Source organism: Urocitellus parryii, chromosome 7, assembly GCF_045843805.1.
Source record: "Urocitellus parryii isolate mUroPar1 chromosome 7, mUroPar1.hap1, whole genome shotgun sequence".
NCBI lineage: Eukaryota > Metazoa > Chordata > Mammalia > Rodentia > Sciuridae > Urocitellus > Urocitellus parryii.
The window spans coordinates 9,331,904-9,347,210 of record NC_135537.1 but is presented as its reverse complement, the minus strand read 5'-3'; the positions used below and the strand labels follow the sequence as shown (position 1 = coordinate 9,347,210).

The following is a 15,307-nucleotide window of genomic DNA, read 5'->3' as shown; positions in this document are numbered from 1 at the left end:
TCAATGTACCCCTCTGGTATTTTTATAATTTTCTAAATTAAAATATTAAAACAAGACACCAACTAAAATCTGAAAAGACAAAGCTCTCAGTTTAAAGATATCTATTTATTTGCCTAGCCTCATTCTACAAAAAGATTAAGGTAGGGAAAGATGTGCCAGGCAGATGATGGTTCCCCAGAAAAGTCCACGTTGTAGCTTCAGCAAAGGTTATCTCACATGGCAAGAAGGACTGCAGACATGATTGACTTAAAGATTTCAGATGGCAGGCTGACCCTTATAAGAATGACAGAGTCCTTATAATTAAAAGAAGAAGGCAGAAGTGTCAGGGTCGGAGTTGGGAGAGATGTGGAGGTGATACGTTGCTGGCTTTCCACAGCTCAGAAATGTAGACGCCTTTGAGATGCTGAAAAGGGCAAAGAAAGGGATTTTCCTGAAGCCTCCAAAGAAAGAGCCCTGTCAACACCTTGAATTTAGTCCAGTAAAACCATTTTGGACTTCTGACCTCCAGAACTATAAGATAAATCTGTACTGTTTTAAGCCACTAAATTTGTGTTAATTTGTTACAAAAGGAATTCAAAGGAAAAAAAAAAAAGAAAAGAAAACAGAAAATGTAGTGAAATATAAAATAAAAAACTACTGGGAGAAGTTAAATTATAAATCAAATTGTAATGTGCAGATTGGGAAAAAATAATTTAAAATAAGAACACACATGGTTGCTGCAGATTGGCTGGAGATTAGGTTCTAAAACACTCAGCAATCAAAGCAAACTAGCAAAACATGATCAGCTACACAGTTTTCTCTATCTGTAATAAAAAAGTATGATATTTTCTGGCTTTCCTCTGATATTTAGCTCTAAAACACACTTCTAAAGCAGAGTTTCATAAAGGAGACTTGAGGAAAATCAGAAACTGACACCACCACATAGAGAAACAGACTTCTCCTAGCACCCTTCAATGTAAGATGAGGTCACAATTATAAATTTAATAAAACCTTTTCCTTGTTTTGCATTGTATTTTTTATTGGTGCATTATAATTATATATAATAGTGGGATTCGTGGTTAGATTCTTATACATGCAAATGGTGTAAATAAAATTTGGTGAATTTTCTTCCTCAGTGCCTCCCATAAAACCTATTCCTTAAGGTGATACTTGTGATCCACAAACTTAAATTAACATAGTTTAAGCTAGGGTTAGGATGTAATCACTTGAAAAATTCCCAATAAAAAAATTTATTAATTGTATAAATGTAATACATATCTATAATACACAGAAAATATAAGTTTTAATATATAAGTATTGATATACTATACAAATAACATACTTAAATACCACAAATATATACATATTGTATATAAGTGTATAATTTTATAACAATTTGGAAAATTCTAAAAAAAATTAACTTCTTTCACCTGGGATTTTAATGACCATTCGGAGTAAAGGTGATATCTCTTACTCAAATATGGAGTACATTTATTTATGTATTTGTTTAATTTACAATCTGTTTTTATGCTTGGTTTAAATAACTATTGATTTAATTAGGCTGACGCTTCTAAAGGATGATGACAAATGCCCACTGGCACCTTATAGACAGGAAACAAAAGACCTCATGCTGAGTGGATATCAGATTTGGGACTGTGCCCCAGCACCTACTCAAGGACCTCAGTCTGCTTGATGACTTCCATTAGGACATCTTTGAAATTGGCCTAAGTTTCCTACAAATCAAATCCACTTTTGATTTCAGAGGTGCTGGTGAGCAGGAATGAAGTCTTTCGTTGAGCATTCCAGCATTCCTTGATCTTTCTTTATTCCTGATCCCACAGCACAGAGGTAGTGTCCACACCTACTGTTAGTGACAGAGGTAGTGTCCACACCTACTGTTAGTGACAGAGGTAGTGTCCACACTTACTGTTAGTGACAGAGGTAGTGTCCACATCTGCTGTTAGTGATAGAGGTAGTGTCCACATCTGCTGTTAGTGACAGAGGTAGTGTCCACACTTACTGTTAGTGACAGAGGTAGTGTCCACACTTACTGTTAGTGACAGAGGTAGTGTCCACATCTGCTGTTAGTGACAGAGGTAGTGTCCACACTTACTGTTTGTTCAAGATTGTGCTTTGCTGCAGCAAAGAAAAGAAGAATTGAGCCTGGCTGGGTCCTCCCAGAACTCCTCTGTGTGGGAATTCTCATCCAGGCCTACACCAGGGGAATGAGGGGGCAGCTCCCAGGCAGTGGGAAAGGAGGCAGAGCCGCTGTCTGCTCACACCCCTCTTTTCCACAAGGCCAGTGACTACTTCCTGCCTGGAGTGGCCCAGACACTGGGGAAAGAATGCTTGGAAGGGCTGACTCTCCTCACACCTCTTCATGTGGCTGCTAAAGTCAACTACTACTCCATCCGTCATTATGGGTTGAATTGGGTGAAGTTCTAACCTCCCGACTTTATTTGGAAGTAGAGTCCATGTAGGTGTAATTCACGAAGACTAATCACATGGGCAGTGTGGACCCTAATGCAACCTGACCAGGTCTACAGAAAACATGGCATGTGAAAAGACAGGGACCCAAGAAGGAGACTATGAAGACAAAGGTGGAGATCAAGGTAACATGCCAACAAGACAGACAAGGCCAAAGACTGACAGTGAATCTTCATTACTAGGAAGGAGTCAAGGAACAGATTCTCCTCCCAGCCCTCAGGGAACCTGCCCTGTCCATCTTGTTCTTGAACAGCTGGCCTCTAGAGCTGTGAGATGGTAAATTTCTGGTGTTTAAGATACCCAGCTTGTGGCATTTTGTTACAGTAGTCCGGGGAAAATAATACATCTATTAACATAATTCTTTTCAACCAGATCACAAGGCAATTAAGATTCTAAAGTTTATCAACCTATTTTAAATAGGAACAAACACATTTACGAACATCATTTTCCAACAGAGGCTATTGTAGCTAGTGTCTATTGCAGCTACTGACTTAGTGCAGTCTTTCTGAAATGAAAGCTTTGATCCTGTGGTTGTACATTCATGCAGAAAGAAGAAGTGATGAGACACATGTGGGTTCAAATCCTACCTGGCCCACTTGCCAGATGTGTCAGTGTAAACCAAGGGTGTCAGTTCCCTGAGCCCTGAACTTCTCATCTCTGAATGCACTGCACTGTTTCCTACACAGGAGGATCAGAGACACTGTGCACGCAGCACCTGCCACTACCCCATCCCATTTCCAGTACCTGGATGACGTCTCACACAGCCAGCCTGACACAGCAGCACTGACACAGGGTCAGCTGTGGCTGCCATCCATTCTTATAGCTTCTCGGTCCTTCTGAAGAGGTGGCCCTGGAGTTAGAGGACCAGCTCCGCTCCTGTGATACTCTGCTTCTCATTCATTTTCTAAGAAGCCACTGTACAATGACGATCAGTCTTGCTGTGTTTGATTCTAGATTCAGTAACCTAAATCACTCATTCTCTTACTCTAGGAGATTTTACATTAGAAGGAATGTGTCCCACTAATTTAGCAGTCAGCAATCTCTCAACTGCAGACAGAACACAGAAATCTAAGAAATAAATGGCCTCTGAGACCTGAGAAGATGCTGATCACAAAACTGACCCATCCGTGTGTCTTCTTTGTAGCAGCGTGGAGTCACACGGAGGCTGGGGACTCTTGGAAGGACATGAAGTTAATACTACCACTTTCATATATTCTCAGTTGTATACTTCCTCTTAAAATGATATTTTCCTAGGCTCTAAATTTATTAAATCCAGAGATATGATGGGACTATATTAACATATTATAATATATATTTTGGGGTTGTCAATCATGTTCCTAGTTTGTAACTCCCTCCCCAAGGCTGGTCCCCTGCCTTTGCCTGGTTATAAAGAAATTCTCGGACTGACCTTTTCTGAGAGTGGGCCTTAAGACTCCTCATTCCCAAGGGTTCCTCACCTCACTCCTGGGGGAAGACAGGCTGAAGACACTCAACAGGCCTTTCTGGCTTCCCTGCTCAGTCTGTTAGCAACCATGCCTGTGTGATGAAGTCTCCATTAAAACAACAGTGCTCACAGAGCTCTCAGTTTGCTGAACATGGAGCAGACCCTGGAGGGAGGTGCACCCTTCCCACAGACCTCACCCTATGCTCTCCTCATCAGGGTCCTTTATAATAAACAGGTAAACATAAGGAAGTGTTTCTCTGTGAGCTGCTGAAGCAAGTTAAGCAAACTCAAGAAAGCCCGACTCACAGCCAGTCTGTCAGAAGCACAGATAAAAACACGTGGGGCCTGTGACTAAAATCTAAAATGAGGGGGGCAGTCCTGCATTCTAGGACTGAGCCCTCAATCTGTAGAATCTGACACTATCCACTTGGAGGTAGAAGATACTTGGATTAGAGGACACCTGGCTGGTGTCCACTGCTGGAGAGCTGATTGCCAGCTTCTGTGTGGGGAAAGTCCACACAGCTAGTGTAAGAAGTGTCCACGTTGCCTTGGTGTGAGAGCAGATGACAGAACAAGGCGTTCTGCATGTTTTCCTGGACAAACATAGAGAGCAGTTGTTGTTGAAAGAGGCCTCTGACTAGGAGCATCAGCATAATCCAAGAGCAAAAATGCAAATAGTGTGCATGGTGACAGACCTGACCCAGGAACTAGGGTGGGGAGTACAGAAACCTGTGCTTTAACAGCCTCCAACTACTCTCACGCACAGCAAACGCCAAGGTCCCCTGCCTCAGAAATTGAGCTAATAAAAAGCAACAACAAAAAAGTAATTATGAAAACAGAGTAACTACATTATCTAAGTGTATGTAGCTGCAGCTACCTTTGGAACACTAACCTACTGGTGGTGCGGATGAATTAGTAGTGGTGATGATGAATGCGGTTTGCAACAACTGAACTCAACAAGATATACTTCGATTACGGAAAACATGTATGAAAGCAACTAAAACAACGTGAAAAATTTAGAAGTCAAAGAATCCATTTTGTTTCTCTGGAATATCCCATTCTCTGCAGCAACACTCTCCCTGACAATGCTGTGACTAAACCAGGAATTGCTGGAGTTGCTCGTTTTCATTTTTCTGTGCCCTTCCACTGTAACTTAACCTTTAGCTGTGGAAGAGTGGCCACCACAAACTCCCTGTAGCCATCGAAGTCCGTGCATGGGTTGCCCATGAGGAAGAGCTCCTTCAGGTGGATGTTGCACTGCAAGGTCTTGACACTGCTCAGCTCTCCAATGAAGTTCACAGTCAAGTCAAGCTTTGCCAGCCCTTCACATCCTGTGGAGAAAGGAAAGGAAGAAAGAAGAAAAGTCACAGTGTATTAAAATGTGTACAAAAGCACTTTACAGGTGTAAGAATTACAATATTTTAAATCTGCTGATTAACTGCGTTGCTTAACAAGAAGTGGATTTTCAGAAGTACCAGCTCAAAGGCTTAGTCTTGTTTCACTTTCCTATCTCCCCTTTTTTCCAACCCTCTGGTCCTCTGGCTAGGGCAAATCACCTTCCCTGCTCACCTCTTCAAGGCCCAGCCTGGGGACTGCTTAGATCTGGCCACTTCCAACATGAAGAAAGCCAAGGTGGTGGCCACAAGGGTGGGCATTACATGATTGCAAAACTCCCCATGAGGAGGTCCCAAGGTGTCCTCCTGGGAGTTGCCAGGAACACAGGACATATTTCATCATAGAAGATGATGCCCAGCGACCATCATTTCACAGCCAGCCAATGCTACGTGAACTTGAATCAAATTCAAATTTGACTTAACTGTCTTCACTCACTCACATTCCATGGGAATTTGGTGGTTAGGAATTAGGAGTTGAAGTCTTCCCTCTGTCTCATCCTTGCTACTATGACCTTGGACAGACAGGTTACAAGCCTTGGTCTCCTCATCTGCAGAATGCTAACGGTATTTGTAACTCCACTGGCACGTGTTGTTGTGGAGTCAAACTATGATGATTCCTGTGAAGTGCCTAGCATGCTCCCTCACACCCAGAGGGCCTCAGGAAGACCAGCTGTGACACAGCCACCCAGTGAGCACTCTTCTGATTATCACGTGGCTCCCTCCAGTGCTCCCACGGGAAGCACTGTTTTCATGAGCAGAGAGTTTGCAGTGAACTAACAAGAGCTGGGCTGGCCTATGAAGCAGCCATTAGGTCTGGTTCAGTGTCAGGCTGCCTCTGCCTGAGACCGGCTGGTGCCCCTGGGACTGACATGGCAGAGTCTCTACCCTTCAATACTTGGGAAGTCCATCCCAGAAAACAGTGAAGATCTACCTGTCTGCACTTATTTCTTCAAACACCTACACAACGCCCTTCCTTTATGCTCCCTGATTATGTTGCTTTTTCTGTCTCTGTTTTGTGGCTATTTAAATTAAGAGTAAACTTTGGTTCCAGATAGCTCTCCACACTGGTTCATCACTCTGCAAACTGCATCACCCTTGGTAAGGTTGTCCTCATTTCTGAAAGCTTTACAATGGAACTGACTTCACTGAATGACAGCGTCCCTTCACCTGAACACTTTCTCGACTCTAGCACCTGACTCCCTTTGTCCAGATTCCATGTTTTCTTATCTAGTCAGACCCCAAGCCAGTCTCCTCCAAAACCTAGTTGTACCTTGGTGTTCCCAGACCCAGATCTCACTCACAGACCCATCCACCCACCCACCCTTCCATCCCTCCATCCATGCAGGAGTTACTGGGATCCTGCTCTGTACAAGTTACTCAGCCAGATCTTCAATATACAGTGATTTTTAAAATTCTGTTGTCTCTGGCCTCTCAAGCTTATCTAAGATACAGAAAGGAGACAGAGATGGGTATTCCAGGAATGAAAAATTAAATGCACAAAGGCACCAGGAAGTGAGGAAGAACCCAGAAGTAGGCAGTGTAGACACTGTAACCACCCTGGACCTGCAGCCCCTGGTGCTTCCTGCCCAGTCCCGACTCAGTGCTCAACCTTTGTTCTTGGCTTCCAATCCCAACATTCTACCACGTTTTCTCCTCTTGAAGCAAGCAACGATCTTCACATTAGCAAGACTAACAGAGCTTATTTTATCACTAAAAAAACAATTTACAGCATGTGGCATGAATGACCATGGATTCTCTTTCAAACCTCTCAACTGTCTCTCCTTGTTCTCCTTACACGGCCATCTTTTCCTTTCCATGTCTTGTAGGACTTCTCCAACTCTTAATTCTAACCTGACCCAATAGTCTTCCAATATACAACAGTGAAGGTCACTGAGTTAACTAATCCCAGACTCTGAGGACTCCCACATGAAAACTCCATATTTGACCTTCCTGTTGAATGCCATCTTCCTATGTCAGAATTCCTGTAAGACACAGCACCTTCAACATATTCCAAACAGAACTCTCCTCACTTCTTCTCACTCTCCAGTCATCAATACAGTTTCTCTATGTCTAAATTCTATTAGTGTCACTACCATTTTTGTGTCAAATGTGAGTTTGACACCAAAGGTCTAATCATGAACTTGAAAAATTATTCTCTCAACCACCTCATGTCACCAGCCAAACACTCCCAGTCTTAACTCCTCAATTCTTTTCTATACTTCCTGTCCACTCTAATTTTCTTACCTACACTTTAATTCTTGTCACCTTTTACATGGAATATGAAAATAATCTCCTGAATCTATCCATCCCAAAAATATAGGAAGTAAGGAAGAAGGGGAAATGGGAAAAAATCAGGAAAATGGAAGATAAAAAGTGGAGCATCCTATCCTATCATGCCATGAACCAGAGAAGAACCCAGAGAAGGAAAAGAGCCATCAAAACACAGGGGCCTGATTGAAAGGGCTCCTTCGACCCAGACTTGGTTAGCAAACAAAATGACAGTAACATTATCCACTGAATAAAACCAGAATCCATGAGTCCATACTGATTTCGGGAACCATGAGTGAATGAGTAAATAAATAAATGGGAGAGCAGGCAAAGTTCTTTCTTAAGTAGAATTTCATCTCATAAACATAAAAGGAACGGCAGAATCACAAGCCATTAACGAATGCCCAAACACGTATGAAAGCATGATGAGGAAGAAGATAGACACACAATGTCAGAGTATCTTCCACAAGTTACGCATTGATTAAAACATGAAATGTAATGACTGTACAGCAGAAAAGTGTGGTAGACACAGCCTTTCCCTGAGGTAGACACGGCCTTTCCTTTCCTGGTGACTTGCCTATATTTCCGCATGACAGTCACTCTCTAGTGCATACATTACCACATTGTAATTCTCTGTATGCTATATGCCATATCTGATATTCTTCCTTTTTTGCTTGAGTGTTGACCTATCTCCCTCAGTTAGAATTCATGCTCCCTGCAGAGTGGGACCCTGTTTTGCATAGGGCTTTATTTACTACGCAAAAAAGACTCCTTGGCATAGGGAGGCCTTAGAAATACTTGAGGAAGAAAGGAGAAGGGAGGAGCGAGAGAGGGAGGGAGTAAGAGAAGAATGAGGAAAGCCACAAAGAAAGGATAAATGGGTAACTGGGGCAGATCAGTCAACAGGGAGGTCAGTTAGTGGCTCAGGTGAGAACTCAAGGAAATTCAACTTCAAAGATAAGGGAGCAGCAGAGGGAAAAGAAGGGAATTGACAAGGCTCAGTCTGGGTCAGATTCCATCACTGCCACCAGGTGACCATGATAGCTGAACATTATGTTTTCACAAATATACTTTTAAGAAATAAATCAGCACACATTAAAAAAAAAAAGAAAAGAAAATTATGTGCCCAATTTGGAGAAATTGTTAAGAAAACTCTAATAGAATCATAAACTTTTAAGTAACAGTGGAAATGATGGTTATCAAAGCTATATCAGAGCATGGGGGAAGCTTCAGATCTGAAGAAAGTGGAAAAAGATACAGCACTGCCCCGAGCTACAGTTACAACAGGGTACAAGGACAGACAGGAAGAAGACACTCAAAAATGTCACCAATAATGATGGAATTAAGGGCACACTTTAGTTTCAAAACATTTGCAACATGGTTATATTTGATATTTTGAACATAAATAAACAAAAGGAAAAAATATATGAAATTGATAGAAAACTAAGGTGTGAGTCACCCTGGTGTCCTCAGGTGTCACGGATAAGCCCTCGAGGCGTAGACTGAGTTAGTAACCACGGGGCTGATATACCGGTCCAGTGCTTACTCAGTATGAAGCTCTTCACACGCAGTATCTTACTGAATCCTTAACCCTAATACTACGCCCGTGAGAGACGGAGTGAAGGATGGGGGAGAGGGAGAGCGAGAATAACTTGTGTCAGAGAGCTGAGTGTGGGCGCCTGGCTCTGAGAGGCTGCCATCTGGTGCGCTCCGCCATTCCTCATGGACAGCGGGCATCCATCCCTTCTCCCCTCCCTGTGCCTAGTCCCAGTACCTTGCCTGCAGCAGACTGTGGCCACAGTGAAGTCCTGGGGCCTCTAGGCTGGGCCACAAGCTCACAGCTCTCAGCTTCTGCTGGAGTTTCTAGAATGCTCGCCTGGGCAGGCCTGCTCCTGGAGTTGCACTGGGACCTGTCAGAAGCCACGTGAAATGTCTGCCTACCTTGAGCTCAAGGTGCTGTGGGACCTGAGGCCCCTGGGAATCTCAAGGACAATGTGAAAGGACAAATTCTACATGTGTGCACAGAGGCCAAGAAGCAGCGCCAGGCAGGGAACCAAAAACAATCTTAGAAGTGGATCCTCTGACAGCGGGTGCTCCAGTGCTGCCAGAGACCCAGGGGGGACCACCGGCCACCCCTGAGGCACTGAGAGAGAGAATTAGAACTCTAAAACAAGTCAACTCTGACCTTCCCAGTGATCTCACAGCTCCTGAATGGAGGAGTTGGGGTTTGAGAAGCCTCTCTGAACTGGTACACTTGAGGGTCTCTGTGACAGTATTTATTTTGTAGAATACAAGTTTGAGTCTACAGGTGAAGGCAGGAAAGGGTGCCTGGGCAGGACAGGCCTGAGTTCACAGTGGTAGAGAGGTCCACCAGCTGGAGAGCAGAGCTGGAGAGAGTGGAAGAGAGGAGGGATGGAGAAGGTTGATTAGTGGCTTAGTTATCGTTAGATGGGAAAGGACCTCCTGGTGCTACTGCACTATAGGAGGCCTATAGATGATAATAATATGCTGTATATATACATTTGTAAAAGCTGGAAGGAATTTTAAATATGTTCACCATAATGTGAATTTTTTTTAAGGCAATAGATAAATTTACCTTAATTTGAAGATTATAAAATGTAGACAAATATAAAAGGATGACTTAGTACCCCATATATATAATTGTTATGTATCAGTTAAACTGTTAAAATCATTATTTAAAAAATTAATACCTAAAATGAATAAAAAAAACACTTATATACATTTCAGACTTTACTACATAGGTGATAAAAATTCAATAAATACATATCTTCAAAAATAACTAAGTGATAAAGGACAAAAAACCACAATGTCTATTAAATTAGTAAAAACGCAGATAAATTTTAAAAGATATTGGCAGGACTATGATATAAGAGTCATGTCTTTCAGCATGTAGTTGCCAATACATAAAACTGACTTTTATTATTTTTTTAATTTTTAAATTTTTTTTGAGAGAGAGAGAATTTTTTTAATATTTATTTTTTAGTTTTCGGTGGACACAACATCTTTATTTTATTTTTATGTGGTGTTGAGGATCGAACCCAGCGTCCCTCGCGTGCCAGGCGAGCGCGCTACCGCTTGAGCCACATCCCCAGCCCCAAAATTGACTTTTAAATTGGCTGCCCCTCCCCCCTCAAAATTTCATTTGGGGGAAGAGGTCCCAATCTGACGCCTCTCCTAAAGCACAGGTGGTCTGCACGAAGCTAGTCAGAGCAGCTAGCATCATAATAGCAGATGTAATTAGTAACACTTCCAGTACTAAAATGTATAAAGTTAGATTTAAAATACATCAATACATTTGAAAATGCAGTCATCAAATTATAAAAGTGTAGACTCAGCCACTGTATGAAGAATGAATATAAAGCCGCACATAAGCACAAGTAAGTCTCTACCTGTCTGAATGCTCCTTTTACACTGGCAGAAATGCTAGATGGACTTGATCAATGTAGAAAACGTATTTGGGTAGTCCGACTTAAGATACAGGTTACATAGTATGACGTTCACTTTGGGAGACTCTGGAGGACATTTTAACTAAGAAAATGAAAACATTTTATCTAAGAAAAGGCTGATATTTGAAAGGGTCCAACAAGGTGAAAATTTCATATATTTTTCTATTTTATAGATGAAGAACCCATGAGCCCCCAAATGTCCATTATGTTCCTCAAAGTGATGAGTCTTAACTCTCCTTCAACTTGGCCTGCACATCAGAAATCAGAGCATATCTGCCTCCTACAGGTTCTGGTCCAGCTGGCCAGGTGGAGGACACCTGTCCCTGGAGTCAGGTGCTCCTGATTTCAGGTTACTCCTAGCCTGTCTCCTGCCCAGCAGAGGTCCAGCCAGGCTGACTGCCCCAGGGGTGGGATGGCAGGGGGGCACGCACTGTCAGCAACCCCACCCCTACTTCCAGGTGGGAGAAAAAGGACGCAAAAACAGAACAGTTGATTTGACCCTGGTGACTCCTCAACAGGAAAAAGAGAAAAAAGGAAAATAAACAAGCTTTGTTTTGCATTCAAGAAAAGAAAAAGAAAAAGACTTATTTTAAAAAATCATACTGAGATTCACTCAAGTAGGCAGGCTGAGTGCAGATACCCATCTCCCCCCTCTAGCCTCAAACACTTCAAATTAAACAAAAAGCACATATTTGACACCAGATAAAATGCACCCTCCTTCTCTACCCTATCAAATATTTCCCCGAAGTACCCTGCAGCCAGTCCTTCCTCTTAGGGCAGGAAGGTGGAACACCAGAGGCACACCTGGCAGGTAGAGGCTGGAGGTGGGCGGCAGCCTGCAGCCGACAGCACTCTAAACGAGAACAGCGACGATGCCGCCCTCTAGTGGTGGATGAACAAACCCACCACAAAACAAAACTCCAGGTCCTGTAAGACAACCAGCCCTGGATAACCAGCCCCGAGCGACCTTTGAATTACTTCTCTGAGTTTTTGATTGAAATCTCACTGCCACAAGACACAGAGGAAATGCTGTCATCCCATTTGTTCATAGATAACATAGTGGCAGGGCTGTAGTATTCACTGAGAGAGAGAGCAGTGATTCCATTCCCTAGGCAGAAAAAGCCAAAAAGGTAAGAAGACTCATCTCAGTTTTTGCACTGATGCTGGGCTTAGGAGCTTCCTATGATGATTTTCTAGGTTTTGTGACTTAAATTTTAACAAGCAACTTATGATGCATATTTATGTCTTTGTTGCTATTTAACCTTGATAGTCACATAAATCTCCATTTGGCACACTAATGGGCCCTCGACAAAGCCCACCGTGATCTAAGTCAAGACCTCCCAGTGGTAGCTACTGCCAGATGGGAGTCGGTGGGGAGAGCAGCTTGCCTGCCTCTGCTCCAGGCCCTGGCTCTGAAGCGAAGCTGCCAGTCAGCATGCTCCACCCACTCAGAGACTGCAGCCTGCCAGGCCAGACAGAGCCTGGGCACAGCCCACACCAGCCACCTCACAGCCCCAATCTTTGTGAGGATAATCAGATACAAAGTGCTACCACTAAGAGAAAAACAGCACAAAACTGAAGGCTGCAAATAAAACACAAACCACAAAGGAAGAGGAAAGAAATTGAAAATAAAGAATGCTAACAAATACCTAGAAAAAAAATTTTGAAACTATCTCATCCATAAAGTAACAAGAGACATCACAGAAAAGCAGCAACCACAGTTCAGCAGTGAATCCAGAAGAATAAAATTCATGGCCAAATTAAAGAGCCTGTTGTAAAAGAACTGAATTAGAGAATGAACAGGAGCTAATGTAAAATAATTATTCTGAAATTTAAATCTGGTGAAATATCCAAGACTGAAGAATAACAAAACAAAGGGATTTAAAATAAGAAATAAAGGTTAAAAGACATGGAAGTTCAAGGTCAGTCTCAGCAATTTAGTGAGATCCTCGCTCAAAAAATAAATAAATAGATAGATAGATAGATAGATAGATAGATAGATAGGTAAATAAAAGTCCTGGGGATGTAGCTTAGTAATAAAGTGCCCCTCAGTTCAATACCTAGTACCAAAAACGATGATGATGATTATGATGACTATGATGATAGTAACAAGTAAAAGAGAAAAAAATTGTAGGTCCAATAAAAACTGAGCATTTATCACAACCAGCTCTACACTATAAGAAATTCTACAGGGTTCTCTTTCAGGCTGAAACCAACTCATACTAGGGAGTAATTCAAATTCACATGAAAAAATAAGATCTGACCTGGCTCAGCCATAGGGGGGCAGAGCCTTCCCAGGCCATGGCAGGAGAGTGGGGGTGCAGTCCCCCATGTGGGCTGCTCAGCGGCCTGGCCCAAGGCACTTGCAATGGGTACCCTGGCATCATAAAAGAGCTGAACGTTCCATCTGAAAGTGCCACCAGAGGGGAATTGTCTCCTGAATCTGCAGACATAGATTTCAAACAGGTAGAGGCATTTTTGAGAGTTCAGTCCAAAAAGCAAGGAGGGATCACATCTAAGCTACTGTCATTTCCATAAGACAAAAATCTGAGAGCCTCATGAACCAGAGCCATTGGAACGATGGACTTTGGGGCCCGAGCTGGAGACTTGATGACAAGTTTGTCAGGGAACTTCATCAAACACGCCCCACTGCCACAACAGAGCTGGAACTTGGGAAAAGTAGACAGGGCAAAGCAAGCATTGTGGAATAGAAGTCAGTATCAAAGAAATGTGAAAGTGACATAACAGGACTGCACAGACCCAGGTTCCACTCCTTCCCCATCACCTAACAACGAAACAGTCAGGAATCTGAACCTATGTCTGAAACCTGATAAGGTCAAGGTCAACAAATCCTAAGGAACCTTTCAGAGGTAGAAGAAAGTATCAGCACACTGATGTAGCCACCCCAACTAAAGATGATATAGGAAAAGAGTCGGATTTATTGAAATAAAGTGTCTGTAATTCCTTCCTCTGGACTTTAAAAACATGTGTGTCTTGCTCCCCCAATAGCATTAGATCCTCATCTTCAAATCTTAAAACAAAAGGACCCCTATAATGGTGATTCCGTAGGTAGATATAAAAGGCAATAAAATATTTACTCTTTCTATTTTTCTCTCAATTTATTTTTAAAAATGGCTACAAGAAGAAATAATTATAAATCTATGTTAATAGACATAATATATAAAGCTATAACTGACAAAAACAGCATAAATGAGAGAGAGAAACATCTACATAGAAGCAATGTTTTGTATACTATTGAAATTCAGTTGCTGTGAATGTAAACTAGATCATTATACATGAAGATGTTAACTGTAATTCTCAGAGCACAACTGATAAAATAATATAGTAAAAGAAACAAAAAGGAAATTAAAACAATACACTGAATAAATACACTAAATATAACATTAATATGATAAAGAAAGAAACTAAAAAATGAAGGCAGTAATACAGAATCAGAGGAACAAAACAGATATTAATACATAAAACATAAATAGGAAATTTTAGATATAATTTCTACCTTATCACTGATTACATTAAATGTAAATGGATAAGACTCTTCAGTTAAAAGGCAAAGATTGATGAGATGGGTTAAAAATAAAAACATGATCCATCCATATGCCAAAGAGACACACTTTAGATTCAAAGACACACATAGTTGTAATTTAAAGAATGTAAAAAGTATACCAATAAAATAGAAACCAAAAAAGAAGAAAAAATAGAAGAGCTGGAGGGGTTATACTAATATCAGACAAAATAGACTTTAAGGCAAAGATTATTATTAGCAATAATGAAAGACATTTTATAATGATAAGAAGATCAATTCATCATGAAGATGAAACAAGAGAGTGTACATTTCTAATAGCAGAGACCCAAATAACATAAGGCAAAAATTGACAGAACCAAAAGAGAAAATAATTCAACAATAATAGAGACTTCAATAACCTGGTTTTAATAATAGAACAAGTAAATAGAATATAACTTTCAAAAAATAAGACAAACAAACAAAAAAGACTGGACCTAACAAATATTACTAGAATATTCCACCCAAGGAAAGCATAATATACTTTGTGTATACTATGTATGTATATGTGTACATGCAAAGTGTACAGGAAACATCCTCTAAATTAGAGAAAATATTAAGCTATAAAACAAGTCTCAATAAATTCAAGATGATTTAAATCATAGAAGGTATATTCTCTGACCCCAGTAGAATGAAACTAAAAATCAATTAAAGAAAAATAATTTGGGAAGTTCATAAATATAGGGAA

General features: G+C 41.3%; 1 protein-coding gene across 3 annotated transcripts in view; it reads right to left on the bottom strand.

Annotated features, from left to right (window-relative positions):
• Dnaaf11 (dynein axonemal assembly factor 11) overlaps positions 1-15,307 on the bottom strand; it is an 83,182-nt gene that overhangs the window by 52,926 nt on the left and 14,949 nt on the right. For 2 of the 3 annotated variants that reach the window (XM_077801087.1, XM_077801088.1), the window contains exon 1: positions 5,069-5,137. In XM_077801087.1, the coding sequence (XP_077657213.1) occupies positions 5,069-5,137 (69 nt within the window). Of the gene's footprint in view, positions 1-5,068; positions 5,242-15,307 lie in introns of those variants that run through there. The other variant, XM_026407753.2, reaches the window with a different exon arrangement.